This window comes from Antechinus flavipes, chromosome 1, assembly GCF_016432865.1.
Source record: "Antechinus flavipes isolate AdamAnt ecotype Samford, QLD, Australia chromosome 1, AdamAnt_v2, whole genome shotgun sequence".
NCBI classification, from domain to species: Eukaryota; Metazoa; Chordata; class Mammalia; order Dasyuromorphia; family Dasyuridae; genus Antechinus; species Antechinus flavipes.
The window spans coordinates 291,541,597-291,557,716 of record NC_067398.1 but is presented as its reverse complement, the minus strand read 5'-3'; the positions used below and the strand labels follow the sequence as shown (position 1 = coordinate 291,557,716).

At 32.5% G+C, this 16,120-nt stretch overlaps 1 protein-coding gene across 6 annotated transcripts in view; it reads right to left on the bottom strand.

Moving 5' to 3' along the window:
* The window catches only part of SMARCA2 (SWI/SNF related, matrix associated, actin dependent regulator of chromatin, subfamily a, member 2), a 241,370-nt gene that overhangs the window by 198,765 nt on the left and 26,485 nt on the right, over positions 1–16,120 (bottom strand). For 5 of the 6 annotated variants that reach the window (XM_051962447.1, XM_051962452.1, XM_051962456.1 and 2 more), the window contains exons 5-6: positions 14,944–15,045; positions 8,684–8,933 (exon numbers count right to left, since the gene is read on the bottom strand). In XM_051962447.1, coding sequence (XP_051818407.1) covers positions 8,684–8,933; positions 14,944–15,045 — 352 coding nt within the window. The remainder of the gene's footprint in view (positions 1–8,683; positions 8,934–14,943; positions 15,046–16,120) is intronic. The other variant, XM_051962462.1, reaches the window with a different exon arrangement.

Sequence of the window (16,120 nt, the reverse complement as noted above, 5' to 3'; positions counted from 1 at the left end):
GATAATACACTATGACCAAGTAGGATTTATACCAGGAATGCAGGGCTGGTTCAATATTAGGAAAACTATTAGCATAATTGACTATATCAATAACCAAACAAACAAAAACCACATGATCATCTCAATAGATGCAGAAAAAGCATTTGATAAAATCCAACATCCATTCCTAATAAAAACACTTGAGAGCATAGGAATAAATGGACTTTTCCTTAAAATAGTCAGGAGCATATATTTAAAACCATCAGTAAGCATCATATGCAATGGGGAAAAACTGGAACCTTTCCCAGTAAGATCTGGAGTGAAGCAAGGTTGCCCACTATCACCATTATTATTTAATATCGTATTAGAAACACTAGCCTCGGCAATAAGAGTCGAGAAAGATATAAAAGGAATTAGAGTAGGCAATGAGGAAACCAAACTATCACTCTTTGCAGATGATATGATGGTATACCTAGAGAACCCCAGAGATTCTACCAAAAAGCTATTGGAAATAATTCATAATTTTAGCAAAGTAGCTGGCTACAAAATAAATCCCCATAAATCCTCAGCATTTTTATACATCACCAACAAAACCCAACAGCAAGAGATACAAAGAGAAATTCCATTCAGAATAACTGTTGATACCATAAAATATTTGGGAATCTATCTACCAAAGGAAAGTCAGGAATTATATGAGCAAAATTATAAAAAAGTCTCCACACAAATAAAGTCAGACTTAAATAATTGGAAAAATATTAAGTGCTCTTGGATCGGCCGAGCGAACATAATAAAGATGACAATACTCCCTAAACTAATCTATTTATTTAGTGCTATACCAATCAGACTTCCAAGAAAATATTTTATTGATCTAGAAAAAATAACAACAAAATTCATATGGAACAATAAAAAGTCGAGAATCTCAAGGGAACTAATGAAAAAAAAATCAAATGAAGGTGGCCTAGCTGTACCTGATCTAAAATTATATTATAAAGCAGCAGTCACCAAAACCATTTGGTATTGGCTAAGAAATAGATTAGTGGATCAGTGGAAAAGGCTAGGCTCACAAGACAGAATAGTCAATTATAGCAATCTAGTGTTTGACAAACCCAAAGCCCCTAACTTCTGGAAAAGAATTCATTATTTGATAAAAACTGCTGGGATAATTGGAAATTAGTATGGCAGAAATTAGGCATGGACCCACACTTAACACCATATACCAAGATAAGATCAAAATGGGTCTATGACCTAGGCATAAAGAACGAGATTATAAATAAATTAGAGGAACATAGAATAGTTTATCTCTCAGACTTGTGGAGGAGAAAGAAATTTGTGACCAAAGATGAACTAGAGACCATTACTGATCACAGAATAGAAAATTTCGATTACATCAAATTAAAAAGCCTTTGTACAAATAAAACTAATGCAAACAAGATTAGAAGGGAAGCAACAAACTGGGAAAACATTTTCACAGTTAAAGGTTCTGATAAAGGCCTCATTTCCAAAATATATAGAGAACTGACTCAAATTTATAAGAAATCAAGCCATTCTCCAATTGATAAATGGTCAAAGGATATGAACAGACAATTTTCAGAGGATGAGATTGAAACTATTACCACTCATATGAAAGAGTGTTCCAAATCATTATTGATCAGAGAAATGCAAATTAAGACAACTCTGAGATACCACTACACACCTGTCAGATTGGCTAAGATGACAGGAAAAAATAATGATGAATGTTGGAGGGGATGCGGGAAAACTGGGACACTAATGCATTGTTGGTGGAGTTGTGAACGAATCCAACCATTCTGGAGAGCAATCTGGAATTATGCCCAAAAAATTATCAAAATGTGCATATCCTTTGATCCAGCAGTGTTTCTATTGGGCTTATATCCCAAAGAAATACTAAAGAAGGGAAAGGGACCTGTATGTGCCAAAATGTTTGTAGCAGCCCTGTTTGTAGTGGCTAGAAACTGGAAAATGAATGGATGCCCATCAATTGGAGAATGGCTGGGTAAATTGTGGTATATGAATGTTATGGAATATTATTGTTCTGTAAGAAATGACCAGCAGGATGAATACAGAGAGGCTTGGAGAGACCTACATGAACTGATGCTAAGTGAAATGAGCAGAACCAGGAGATCATTATACACTTCGACAACGATATTGTATGAGGACATATTTTGATGGAAGTGGATTTCTTTGACAAAGAGACCTGAGTTTCAATTGATAAATGACGGACAAAAGCAGCTACACCCAAAGAAAGAACACTGGGAAACGAATGTGAACTATCTGCATTTTTGTTTTTCTTCCCGGGTTATTTATACCTTCTGAATCCAATTCTCCCTACGCAACAAGAGAACTGTTCGGTTCTGCAAACATATATTGTATCTAGGATATACTGCAACATATCCAACATATAAAGGACTGCTTGCCATCTAGGGGAGGGGGTGGAGGGAGGGAGGGGAAAAAAAATCGGAACAGAAATGAGTGTCAATATAATGTAATTATTAAATAAAAAATTAAAAAAAAAAAAAAAAAAAAAAAAGATCACAATGCAATGAAAATTACATTCAATAAAAAGCCAGGGGAAAACAGACCAAAAAATTATTGGAAACTAAATAATCTTATGCTAAAGAATGATTGGGTGAAACAGCAAATCATAGACATAATTAATAATTTCACCCAAGAAAATGACAATTATAAGACGTCATACCAAAATGTGTGGGATGCACCCAAAGTGGTAATAAGGGGAAATTTTATATCTCTAAATATAAATAAAATAGAGAAAGAGAAGGTCAATGAATTGGGGTTGCAACTAAAAAAACTCGAAAAGAAACAAATTAAAAACCCCCAGTCAAACACTAAACTTGAAATTCTAAAAATAAAAGGAGAGATTAATAAGAAAGTAAAAGAACTATTGAATTAGTTAGTTTTAAGAGTTAATTTTATGAAAAAAAAACAATAAAATAGATTAACCCTTACTAAATCTGATTTTAAAAAAAGGAAAGGGAAAAATCAAATTGTTAGTCTTAAAAATGAAAAGGGAGAACCTGTAGAAGGCTGAAACTCTTGAGTCAATGTACTGAGATCAGGTCAGCCAAGTACTTGAGGCTAACTACTGACTGCTCTATGGGCATATGCTGGGAAAATGGCCCTTCCCCATTATCTTGTGCTGGCTCGATGATTGGTATATACAGAGGACTGTAAGAGGGACTAAGGGGTGGAGTAAGAATAGCCAGGGTCACTTTGGCAGTAGATAAGGAAGAAGGGGGTTGTGGAGCTCCTGCTTCCATCCCCTTTATTTTTACTCCTAAAGACCAAGAATAAAGACTAAGGATTTTTGTTTATCCTAACTCTGGCTGATTCTAAGATATCCATGGTGCTAACGCAGTCATCTCAAGAACCCGCCACTTATGAAGAGAAAATTAGAGAAATAATTAGAAGTTACTTTGCCCAACTTTATGCCAATAAATTAGATATATTAAATGAAATGGAAGAATATCTTCAAAAATACAGCTTGTCCAGATTAACAGAGGAAGAAGTAAATTGGTTAAACATTCCCATCTTAGAAAAAGAAATAGAACAAGCTATTTATCAATTCCCTAAGAAAAAATCCCCAGGGCCAGATGGATGTATATGTGAATTCTAACAAACATTTAAAGAACAATTAGCCCCAATGCTATATAAACTATTTGAAAAAATAGGGAGTGAAGGAGTCCTACCAAATTCATTTTATGACACAGAAATGGTAGTGATACCTAAACCAGGTAGGTTGAAAACAGAGAAAGAAAATTATAGACCAGTCTCCCTAATGAATATTGATGCAAAAATCTTAAATAAAATATTAGTAAAAAAAATTAAAAAAAATTATCCCCAGCATAATATACCATGACCAAGTAGGATTTATACCAGGAATGCAGGGCTGGTTCAATAGTAGGAAAGCTATTAGCATAATTCACTATATAAATAACCAAATTAACAAAAATATTTATCATTTCAATAGATGCAGAAAAAGCATTTGATAAAATCCAATATCCATTCCTAATAAAAACACTTGAGAGTATAGGAATAAATTGACTTTTCCTTAAAATAGGCAGGAGTATCTATTTAAAACTGTCAGTAAGCATCATATGTAATAGGGATATAATCTGTAATCATTCTCAGTAAAATCAGGAGTGAAACAAGGTTGCCCACTATCACTATTATTATTCAATATTATATTAGAAATGCTACCTTCAGCAAAAAGAGAAGAAAAAGAGATTAAAAGAATTAGAGTAAGTAATGAGGAAACCAAATTATCACTCTTTACAGATGATATGATGGTATACTTGTAGAGAACCCCAGAGATTCTACTAAAAAGCTATTAGAAATAATTCACAACTTTAGCAAAGTTGCAGGATACAAAAATCCACATAAATACTCAGCGTTTTTATACATCACCAACAGAACCCAACAGCAAGAGATACAAAAAGAAATTCCATTCAAAATAACTATCAACAGCATAAAATATTTGGGAATCTACCAAAGGAAAGTGAAGAATTATATGAGCAAAATTACAAAACACTTTCCACACAAATAAAGTCAGATCTAACCAATTGGAAAAATATTTAGTGCTCTTGGATAGGCTAAGCGAATATAATAAAGATGACAATACTACCTAAACTAATTTATTTATTTAGTGCTATACCAATCAGAATCCCAAGAAACTATTTTAATGACCTAGAAAAAATAGCAACAAAATTCATATGGAAGAACAAAGGGTCAAGATTTGCAAAGGAACTAATGAAAAAAAAAATCAAATGAAGGTGGCCTAGCTATACCTGATCTAAAACTATTATAAAGCAATGGTCCCCAGAACCATTTGGTATTGACTAAGAAATGAACTAGTTGATCAGTGGAATAGGTTAGGTTGACAGGACAAATTAGTTGATAACTGTAGGTCTAGTGCTTGACAAACCCAAAGATCCCAACTTTTGGGATAAGAATTCACTATTTGACCATAACTGCTAGAAAAACTGGAAATTAGTATGGCAGAAACTAGGCATGGACCCACCTTAATATCGTACAGCAAGATAAGATCAAAATGGGTTTATGATTTAGCATAAAGAATAAGATTATAAATAAATTAGAGGAACATAAAATAGTTTAGCTCTCAGACCTGTGGAGGAGGAAGGAATTTGTGACCAAAGAAGAACTAGAGATCATTATTGATCACAAAATAGAAAATTTTGATTATATCAAATTAAAAAGCTTTTGTACAAACAAAAGTAATGCAAACAAAAGTAGAAGGAAAGCAATAAACTGGAAAAACATTTTTACAATTCAAGGTTCTGATAAAGGCCTTATTTCTAAAATATACAGAGTCTAATTTGTAAGAAATAAAGCCATTTTCCAATTGATAAATGGTCAAAGAATATGAATAGACAGTTTTCAGATGATGAAATTGAAACTATTTCTATTCATATGAAACGGTGTTCCATATCACTATTGATCAGAGAAATGCAAATTAAGACAACTCTGAGATACCACTGCATATCTGTCAGATTGGCTAAGATGACAGGAAAAGATAATGACAAATATTGGAGGGTGTACAAGAAAACTGTGACACTGATGCATTATTGGTGGAGTTGTGAACAGATTCAGCTATTCTGGAGAGCTCAAAAAGTTATCAAACTGTGCATACCCTTTGATCCAGCAGTGCTACTACTGGACTTATACCCCAAAGAGATATTTAAGAAGGGAAAGGGACGTGTATGTGCCAAAATGTTTGTGGCAGTCCTTTTTATAGTGGCTGGAAATTGGAAAATGAATGGATGCCCATCAATTGGAGAATGGTAAATTGTGATCTATGAATGATATGTTATGGAATATTATTATTTTGTAAAAAATGACCAGCAGGATGAATACAGAGAGGTTTGGAGAGACTTACATGAACTGATGCTGAGTGAAATGAGCAGAACCAGGAGATCATTATACACTTCAACAACAATACTGTATGAGGATGTATTCTGATAGAAGTGGATATCTTCGACAAAGACAAGATCTAATTCAGTTCCAATTGATCAATTATGGACAGAATCAGCTACACCCAGAGAAGGAACAATGGGAAACGAATGTGGACTAGTTGCACTTTTGTTTTTTTTCTCAGGTTATTTTTATCTTCTGAATCCAATTTTTCTTGTGCAACAAGAGAACTGTACAGATCTGCATACATATATTGTATCTATCTAGGATATACTTTAACATGTTTAACATGTGTAAGACGAAAGGGAAAAGTTGGAACAGAAGTGAGTGCAAGGGACAATGTTGTAAAAATTACCCATGCATATGTTGTCAATAAAAAGCTATAATTAAAAATAAATAAATAAAATAAAATAAAATAAAAATGCAGGATTGGAATGGGGGTGGGTGGGATGGGGTGCTTTTTACACATTAAACTAGCTTTAAATTATACCAAGGAATGCTATACATTATACATCTGGGGCCATTCGTTAAGATCAACATAGCACTTTACTCTCAAAATGGTGTTAAAAATGAGTTCCTTGTAAGCATGGTACCCATTAAAATTCTGGCACCATCTCAAACCTCAAAAGAAGCCCAGTAATGTACACCAGGGCAGATTATGTAACATCACCCAAAAGACAAAACTAGGGGAGGAAGAAAACCAAAAGTGATAAAGTGAAAAGCTTATAATACTAAACTTTATAACAGTAAATCATATATAACAACAGAATCTTTAAATATCAAAAATAAATATATAAACAGTAAAATACTGAAATATAAATTAATATAATCACATATAACTTAATTTTTATAATAAAAATAATGTTATGGTGACATAAAATGATAAAATATATTTAACAAATACACAATAATAAATCATACATAAAATAATAAGATATATTTATATATAAAAATAAAATTCATGTTACTATGTATTATCTATCAGTTTAGAATTTTATGGTAAATACAACTTTGTGAGTATGAAGACTGAATGGAATGTGACCCATTGTGGAAATATAGCAAAGACACATATTAAATAAAAGATCCAATGAAGATGCATTACATATCAAAATAATACATTTCTATGTGGAAATTCATGAACTAATTGTAAGGAAAATAATGGTAGAGTATCTTTGGGTAATGATCAAAGTAGGTAGCAATGGAAGGGATGTTGTGGGGGTAGCACACCTGGGCACAAAGAGCTCACAAAGCTGGCGAAGAGGCAGAATATGATGGGGCATGAGGGTGGACTTTAATTCTGAGGACACAAGTAGGATTTTTCTCTCTGCCAAAAACCAGTAATTTGATAAATTCTTCACTTGGTTCACAGATAATTTTAGCTTTCAGGAAGCAGAAAAAATGAAGGAATTGCTCTACTGAACCTGACTCTGATCAAAGAAAGAAATTAGCAGAGTACTTGGAATACATGAAAGGTACTTTCAAAAGAAGTGAATAAAACATCTTAGATACATGATAAAGAAGAGAATGTAAGGAACAGTTGGCCTCATCATCTAAATTTCTAGAGAACAGATTTGAAAGAGATCAAAGAAAAGATAGAATCTTGTGACCCAACATTCTACAAAGAAAACTGACTTAAGAGGGATGGGAAGAATTCAAGAATGAAATTCTAATGACACAAACATAAATGATTCCAATGAAGAAGAAAAGAAAGAACAGTTTGAAAAGATGGATGTAGCTCCTCAGGGAACATATCAACAAGCTAGAATTTTTAAAAGACTAAATTAAAAGAAACTTGCTCAGATGATTAAGGATGAATACAAAAGTGGAATGTATGAGAACTGTCAAGAGAACTGAAGTTGAGAATGTCAAGATTTTTGATAAATGCTAAAGTTATCTTTACCATAAAAAACTTTTTAGCTATAATGAAGGCAAGAAAAAGATCAAGAATTGGATTAGACAGCATTTTGAGGTATATGGGACAGTTGGGGATAATTAGAAAAAAGAAAGAATTTCTGATTTGCTTCCACTCTCTCTTCCAAGACAAAAGAATGATTTACTAAGAGGGAATTTAAAAACTAAATATGAAGGGATGACAGCAAGGAAGTTCCAAAATGTCCTAAGGGAGGTCAAACCACCAGGCCTGGACAAAAGGATATATCCCCAAGGTAAGGAAGATTATAATGGCAGAACTGTTGCCAAAAATCCTAAAAAAAAATCATGGAAAATAACGTGATAACATACGACTGGAAGCAGGTAAGCATACTGATTTTCAGAAATAAGGAAGATAATCTATATTTCAAAATGCAGGCCAGTGACTTGACAAACAATATTGTAAAAATGATGATCAGGCATTGTGTTAAAATTATTACTATTATTCATTTCTATATGCAGCAATGTTCTGTGAAATATTTTCAGTAATATTAGGCCTTTTCCTTTATTTCACTATAAAAGAAAAGCAGAAAGACACTAACAGCTGCCTTTCTGGAAACATGATAAAAGTACTATAAGGGTAAATAAAATGATACAGTATCCATTTGGAGCCAGCGGAACTTCATTCAAATAATTTCTCTACTAGTTGGTAGTTCTATGGTTGGGCAAAGCATTTAACCTCTAAAGCTCAGGTTCTTGCCAGTAAAATGGGGGATCTGCAACATACTGTAAAATGAGATAATGGTCTTAAAGCACTTGTTTTCTGTATTGTTATCATTGTTCATTTAAATTTTTAACTTTAATTTCTTACCTGTATTCTCTCTCCTGAAGTATTTCAACAGGATCCAGTCCCTGTGGTTTCTGAATGGGGCTAATCCGATTCTGCTTTTGCTGTAGCTGAACTACAGGTGAAGGCTGCCCAGGGGTTGGCTGGGGCACAGAAGGTCCAGGTAGTGCAGCAGCTGGCTGAGCGGCTGGAGGGGCTGGTGAAGGTCTTCCACTTGGAGGTGGAACTGCAAGCTTTTGTGGGGTATTTGGAACATTCATATCTGATGCTTGGCCTATAAAATTTAAAAGTTTTATAAATAATAATGATCAGAGACTTAATTTTAGCTCATACAAATAAAACAACAAATTTTCCTAAGGAAAGGAAGCCATATTAAACACCTAAAACAAACAAGGTCTGACCTCTATCCTTATAGTGAAAAGCAGATTACCAAAAAGTCCTTTGGAAAGTGAATCAAAAATTACTTTGACATAATAAACGGAATGGATTTTTAGATTTTAGATTTTAGATGTGTTTTAAAGAATAGATTCTAAAAAGGAATTACAGTTGTCCCCAAGGTTCATGAAAATTAGGGAGCAGTACAGCAGTCATCAGATCAGATGTGGAGGCTACCCTCAAATCCTCAGAGTGAAACCCAGGGCAATACTTCCTGACTATTAATTATGTTAATTATTATTAATAGAGTTTTGATTCTTTGTATATAGAATTACATTTATGATTAGGTTATGTATTTTTAAAGGAAAGCCAATTCATTTATTTTTATCAGCTCTCTAAAACACAATTCAATATTAAAAGGCAAAAATATTTATCTTAACACTGCCATTAAAAAGTATTCAAAAATATTGTGTAGCATTTTTTTTTAAATCTAATAAGATTCCTCTTTTTAAAAAAATCATCAAGTATTAAGATATGAAAGAAAGATTTTTCTCTCTGGTTATCAACACAAAAATATATATGCATAGGCAAACATTCTGAGATTCTGCATTTTATGAACTAAATTCCTTGAGTTTAAATGCAAAAAACTTGTATAACAAGTATTGCTTATTGTATATATTTTCAGACTTTTTCAATATATTGATCAACTAGTTATGCTACTTTTATCTCCTCTTTTTCTCTTTTTAAATTTTGTCTTTTAAAAAATTGTTATATAAGATTACTCTCTGGGAGTTGATGAACGAAATCAGTTCCAATAGAGCAGTAATGAACTGAACCAGCTACACCCAGAGAAAGAACTCTGGGAGATGACTATGAACCACTACATAGAATTCCCAATCCCTCTATTTTTCTCCGCCTGCATTTTTGATTTCCATCACACTTATTCATCTTATTGTTGAAGTGGGACACGTCCATCAGAATTGAAAAAAATTTTTTTAATTGTAGCCTTTTTTATAGCACTATAGTTTTCATAACAACCCCCTTTTAACTCCCAGAGAGGAATCTTATATAACAATTTTTTTAAAGACAAAATTTAAAAAGAGAAAAAGAGGAGAAAAAAGTAGCATAACTAGTTGATCAATATATTGAAAAAGTCTGAAAATATATACAATAATTGTACACTATTTCAAAGTCCAACTCTTTTTATACAGCAAAATAACTGTTTGGACATGTATACATATATTTTATTTAACTTATACTTTAACATATTTAACATGTATTGGTCAACCTGCCATCTGGGGGAAGGGATGGGGGAAAGGAGGGAAATAAATTGGAACAAAAGGATTTGCAATTATCAATGCTGAAAAATTACCGATGCATATATTTGTAAATAAAAAGCTATAATAAAAAAAGTGTAAAAGTAAAGTAGGAGTAAGGTCTAACTACTAGACAAGGGCCAAATAAGAGACTTTTCCCCATATACTATTTACCTTAAGTGCATTTTATCTATTTTTAAATTCTGAAAATTTTAAGTGAGCCTACAATGAATAAATAAAATAATTCAAAGGTAGGTATTCAAGTTTAAATTATTAGTACATTTTTTTCTCCAAGTTCTTCTTCAGCTCTCTTGAGCAATGTCAGCCAGGAAATTTATTCAATGTTAAAAGGAATCTTTTTAGATTCTTTTAAGAGCCCAAAGAAGAGAATAATGAAGGATGATGTAGTGATTAAGTATAATAATTTAAAACCTATTTTTTAAAATTGCATTTATTCAATCTCCAAGGAGATTCCATTTTGGAAATGGAATTAACACGAAAATTATAAATTATAGGAGGAATCTAACAAAAGAGCTGATAGGAACTAGAACAGAGAACCAAAGGAAAATAAAACAAAATTTTAACAACAAAACAATTTGTCTAAAAAAGCCAAGAGAATATGAGGTGAAGATAGCATAATGATATAGGTATTACTCGTTTACTACTTTAATTTATCTCTTAGTTTTTTCTATTCTCCCCAAAAATCTGTGGTGCTAAGAAATGTACTGGCAATTACAACACTTATTAGGAGAAGAGATTTGAGGTAAGCCTTTTTTCCCCCTAAAAGTGTTTTATAAAACACACACAAACACACACACACACACACACACACACACACACACACACACACACACACACCTGATGTGCAGGTACAGTAGATAACATTTTTTTTAATATCAGATTTCTAAAAGTTGTCATGATAATTCACTTACAATATAATTCTCAAAATATTTTTCTTCCAAAACTAGGATGTATATCACAAATAAAATAGACATGAAAAAGTTCTATTATACACATGAATTATTATATGTGATTGATATCAATAAAGTATATTAATAAAAATAGCATCCTGTAATGATACTTTTAGATATATTCACTTTTCTAATTTTAGAATGGTATTAATTTAAAGTAATATAACCTAGAATTAATCTATAATTCCCACAAATAAAACCAAAGAAGTTAAAATTAGAAAAGAAACAGTTCAATGGTTTAAAAAAAAAAAAAAAAAAACAACAACCTAGCTTGCAGAAAGTCTTTCTGACAAAAATCTCACTTGAAAATGCATAGGAATTGAAATGACTCAAATTCATAAAAATAAAAAATAGACACATTAATGTGTCATGTTCTGTGGTTTCGTTTTCTGGTGGTTTCTGGAGGTCTTTGGGGCAGCCTTCTTTTCAGTTCAGTAATCACCACGAGAATAGCCAAGTGTTAAAGTCCAAATCCTTTGCTGTCTCCTTCTTGTCTCCTTGCCTGGGGTTTCATCTAGCTTTCCTCTTTAGAGGCCTTTAGGAGTCTGGGTTTCTGTGGAGACATGCAGGAGGCCAGGCCAGCCACCAGGGGATTGACAGAAGATGGAGTTGAATCTCTCTCTCCTTCCCTCCAAGAGCTTGAGGTCCCAGCTTATGTGCTCTACACTAAGTATAAACTAATCATTATATCACTAGGAAACTATTATTTGTTGTAAGATTAAATTAATAATACTGAACTAGAGAACTGTTAATCATCATGCTAAACTAGATAACCATTGTATCATCAATTCCAATGAATTAGCACCTTGTGAGAATCCTTGTTTCAAGTTCAGAGTTCTGGCCCATAACACTAATGCTCTCTTGGAGAAGTTCATTGTCTAGCCATTCTAAATAGCAATGTGACACTAGACCCCAAAAGTGACTCAATGAGATCATCTCTAGGCCTAAACTCCAAACAAATGAAAAGAAGAGCAGTAAATCCTAAATATACCAGAAATGTCTACAGTTGCTCTTATCTTAGTGATAAAGAGGCCAAGGTCTCCCGCTGCATCTGGGACCATTATGAATCCTTCTGATCTATGTTTTGCCACTAAATTCCAAATGACTCTGGAGGGAAAAGTGAGACTGATGACTTTGCAAAGCTCAGCTTCAATTAAATCCAATTTACTTGCAAGTCACTGACATGACCCACTGGATGTCATCAGTTTTCTTCAAGAATTAAGGATGAAAAGCAACATGACAAAGAACTGGAGACTTAAAGTTGACCATCAGTTAAGGAAAAAGTAAATGTGCTGTTAAAAATGACAAAGGAATGGTTTTAAAGGAATTTGAGCCAATTTTTGTGAATTCATGAAGAGTTAAGAACCTGTAGAACAATGATACAATAACATTAAAAAGAAAACTTTTAGATACTTAACAACTCAAGACAATGATCAATCATAATTCCAGATGACGAATGATGAGGCAGGCCATTCACCTCCTAATAGAGAGGTGATGCTTTAATAGCACAGAATGAAACAAACATTTCTGGAAATCGACAATGCTAGAATTTGGTTTGTTTATTGTACACATTTCTTCAAGTTTTTACTTATTTGTGTTTTGTAATAAGAGGAGGGTGGTAAGAGAACGTGAAAATTGAAAAAATAAAAAATGTCAGTTGTTTAGGAATCAATTTCTTTTCCTTTGTTGACCCTAAAAATCCATCTAGTATGAATAGCTAGTTTTCTGAGGCAGCTGGCTACCAAAGAAAAAGCCTTACCCTGCTGACTTACCCTTATGGCAAAGAGCTAAGAAATTTGAAACATAGAATTCTGTACCCTGAAACTCCAGGATTAAAACTACAGAATATTAACAGAATCTCAATGGCCACCAATTGAATCCATGCCAGAAGAAGTAAGCCTTCTCTTATTTATGCCAGAAGAAGCAAGCCTTCTCTAATTTTCCAACAAGTGGCTGTGCAATTGCTTGAAAAATGCCAACAAGGAAAACCTTCTACTAAAACATCTGTTCTATTTTTGTATAGCTCTAATTTTTAGAAAAAATTTCCCTATATCAAACTTAAATCTGCTTCTCTATAATTTATAATCCCCTGCTCATAGTTCTGCCCTGTGACCCAAGAGAACAAAATTAATTCTTATATTAGATAAGAAATTTCAAATTCTTGAAGACAGTTATCACTTGCCTGTGGAATCAGAGTACTTGGGTTCAAAATATGTCTGTTTCTATAGCTTCTTCCTGTTTGACAGTCATAACCTCTTTGGTATTAGGTATTCTCATCAATATAATGAGAGAGTCAGATTAGATGGTATTTAAAGTTCCGTATGGCTCTATATCAAGGTTTCTTAATGTGGAATATGTGAAATTCTTTAAAAAAGAATTTTAAAAATTATTTTTATGTATTTCAATGAAATTGATTCTCTTTGTTAATTTTATATATTTTATTTTATATGCTTAAAATCATGATTCTAAGAAAGCTTTACTAGATAGTCAAAGAGATCCTAACTTTGAAAAACACTGTCTCTTGATCTGTAATCCTATGTTTTCCCTTTTAAGTCTTTTTATTCTCCACACTAAACATTCCCGTTTCTTTAACCATTTTTCACAACCCTGATGGCCCTTCCATTGGACACTCTCCAGTTTATTAATGTCCTTCATAAAATGTCCACCCAGAATCCATTATTCTCCATATGATCCTGCCAACACATCCTTTCTCTTGTCCAAGATGCTATATTTCTTTTAATGAAATCTAATAATCTAATGCATTAGCTTTTTTTGTTGTTACATGTTGATTCATATTGATCTTGTAGAATCTCAAAATACCCAGATCATTTTTAGACTTCTAGCTCTCCCAAGATATATTTGTGGAATGAATAATTTTGGGGGAACTCAAGTATACAACCATTATCTTTCCTAAATTTTTTCTTATTTGATTCATCCCACAATTCTAGGTCATCAAAAGTTTTGGGGTCCCAGACTACATTATTCAATGTGTTAACTAAAAAATTTAAAAATAAAAAATTTTATTTTTAAGAATCAGAATTCCTCACCTTCATTTGCAATCCCCTTTTTTGCTTTATAATCATAATTAAATGTTCATGTTTGTTTATGTTTATTAAATTAAAAAAAAAAAGTTCCTTCCTCAAAGAGCTTGTCATTGAAATGAAACTCTTTAAACAACCCACCATAGAAGGGGAAATCTGCTTATCAAAGACTTGATTGTATGTGTTCTCTGATAATCTGATGCAAACTTGGCTTAGTTATCATCAAAGGAATTTCAGTTTCTAACTAAACATAAATATGTCTATTGTTATAACATATAGTTCTTATTTCACATTCTGTGACAACTTCTATTTAAAATAGTTAGGAAAATAGTGGACTGCAGAGTTCACTACAATTAACTACTGCTCATGACATACCAATCTATCCATTAGTTTTTAAGCTTGTGCCTCAGGAGGCTTACATAGTGACTGACTAATAGCAGAGAAGATATTTCTCTTATGTAATTCACACTGATAAATGATATAACATTCATCAATACCTTAAAATGGGCAACAGATTCCTATTCTCTCTTACATACAATTTAACTTTAATTGTCTGAAGAATGAAATGCCTACTCCTTTACCTTCTGCCCATGTTTTAGGAGTCATTGTAGATGTGTGCCCTGGAATCCCTGATGTCTGTCCTGGCCCAGCTGGAGGTGTACCAATTGGATGCATCCCTATGCCTGAATTCAAGAAATAAGGAAACAAACTTATTAAAATACATAGTCTTACATGCTCAAGATTTCTATGCATTGAGAAATCACATTCTGCCTTCTGGCACACAAGGATATTTATGCAAATAACAGTTTTATGCATTAAATACAAATTTAAGTATATTCCACTGGGTGGAAAAATAAATGTAATGAAGTTTATTTAAATTGAACATACTAAAAAATAACTGATAACACAAAGAAAGGTACTGAAAAAAATGGCCAATAAAACATTTGAATTTCTACCTTCCTCAAAAAAAAAAAAATCTCTTTTTTAGCCCCTTGTTTCTCTAATGCTTTAATCTCCAAATGGAAGAGGAGAGCAAAATTAAAAGAAAAATTCTGGACTTAAAATGGAACTCAAGGCAGACAAGACCACATTCCATTAAAGAGCTGCTGACACTTCTAAGGGACAACTACTGAAGAGTTATTTAGTGTAAGCTTCTTATTTCTAGACTAAAAATCATAATTTGTTGTTATTGGATATTATGATGTCATATTTGGAGAATTATGATTTCAAGAGAATTATTTTTTTAAAAATTCTGAGCAAAAAAGATCTTATTTTCAGAGTTTTCTGCTGATATACAAGTTATTACTTTATGTAATCTATAGATATTAACTGAATTAATAATCAAAATATAAAAAAGTGGACAAAACCAAAAATATCCTAAATTATTTTGAGATTTATATAAGAATTTTTGGCTGTCAGAATTCTATAATATGATGTGGAAAGGTAAGTAAAAATTTAAAATGTTTGTTTGCAGTGAGATCTTGGAATTAGAATCCTGAGATCTAGAAATGAGAGAAACCCCTGAAGTCACTTCGTCCAATGCATAGAGAAAGTAAAAGCAGCAAAAGGAGGAGAAGAAGCAGACAGAGAGATGAAATGAAAATAAGGATGATGCAGTATGAAGGAAGAAGAGATTTGCAAGAAAATCCATAGTCTTGAATGCCATGGAAATGTCAAGAAAAATAATGTGAGGAAAAATCCCTGCAAGGTCAAGAAGGTCTTTGATGACTTCAAAGAAGCTATTTTTATGGAATAATA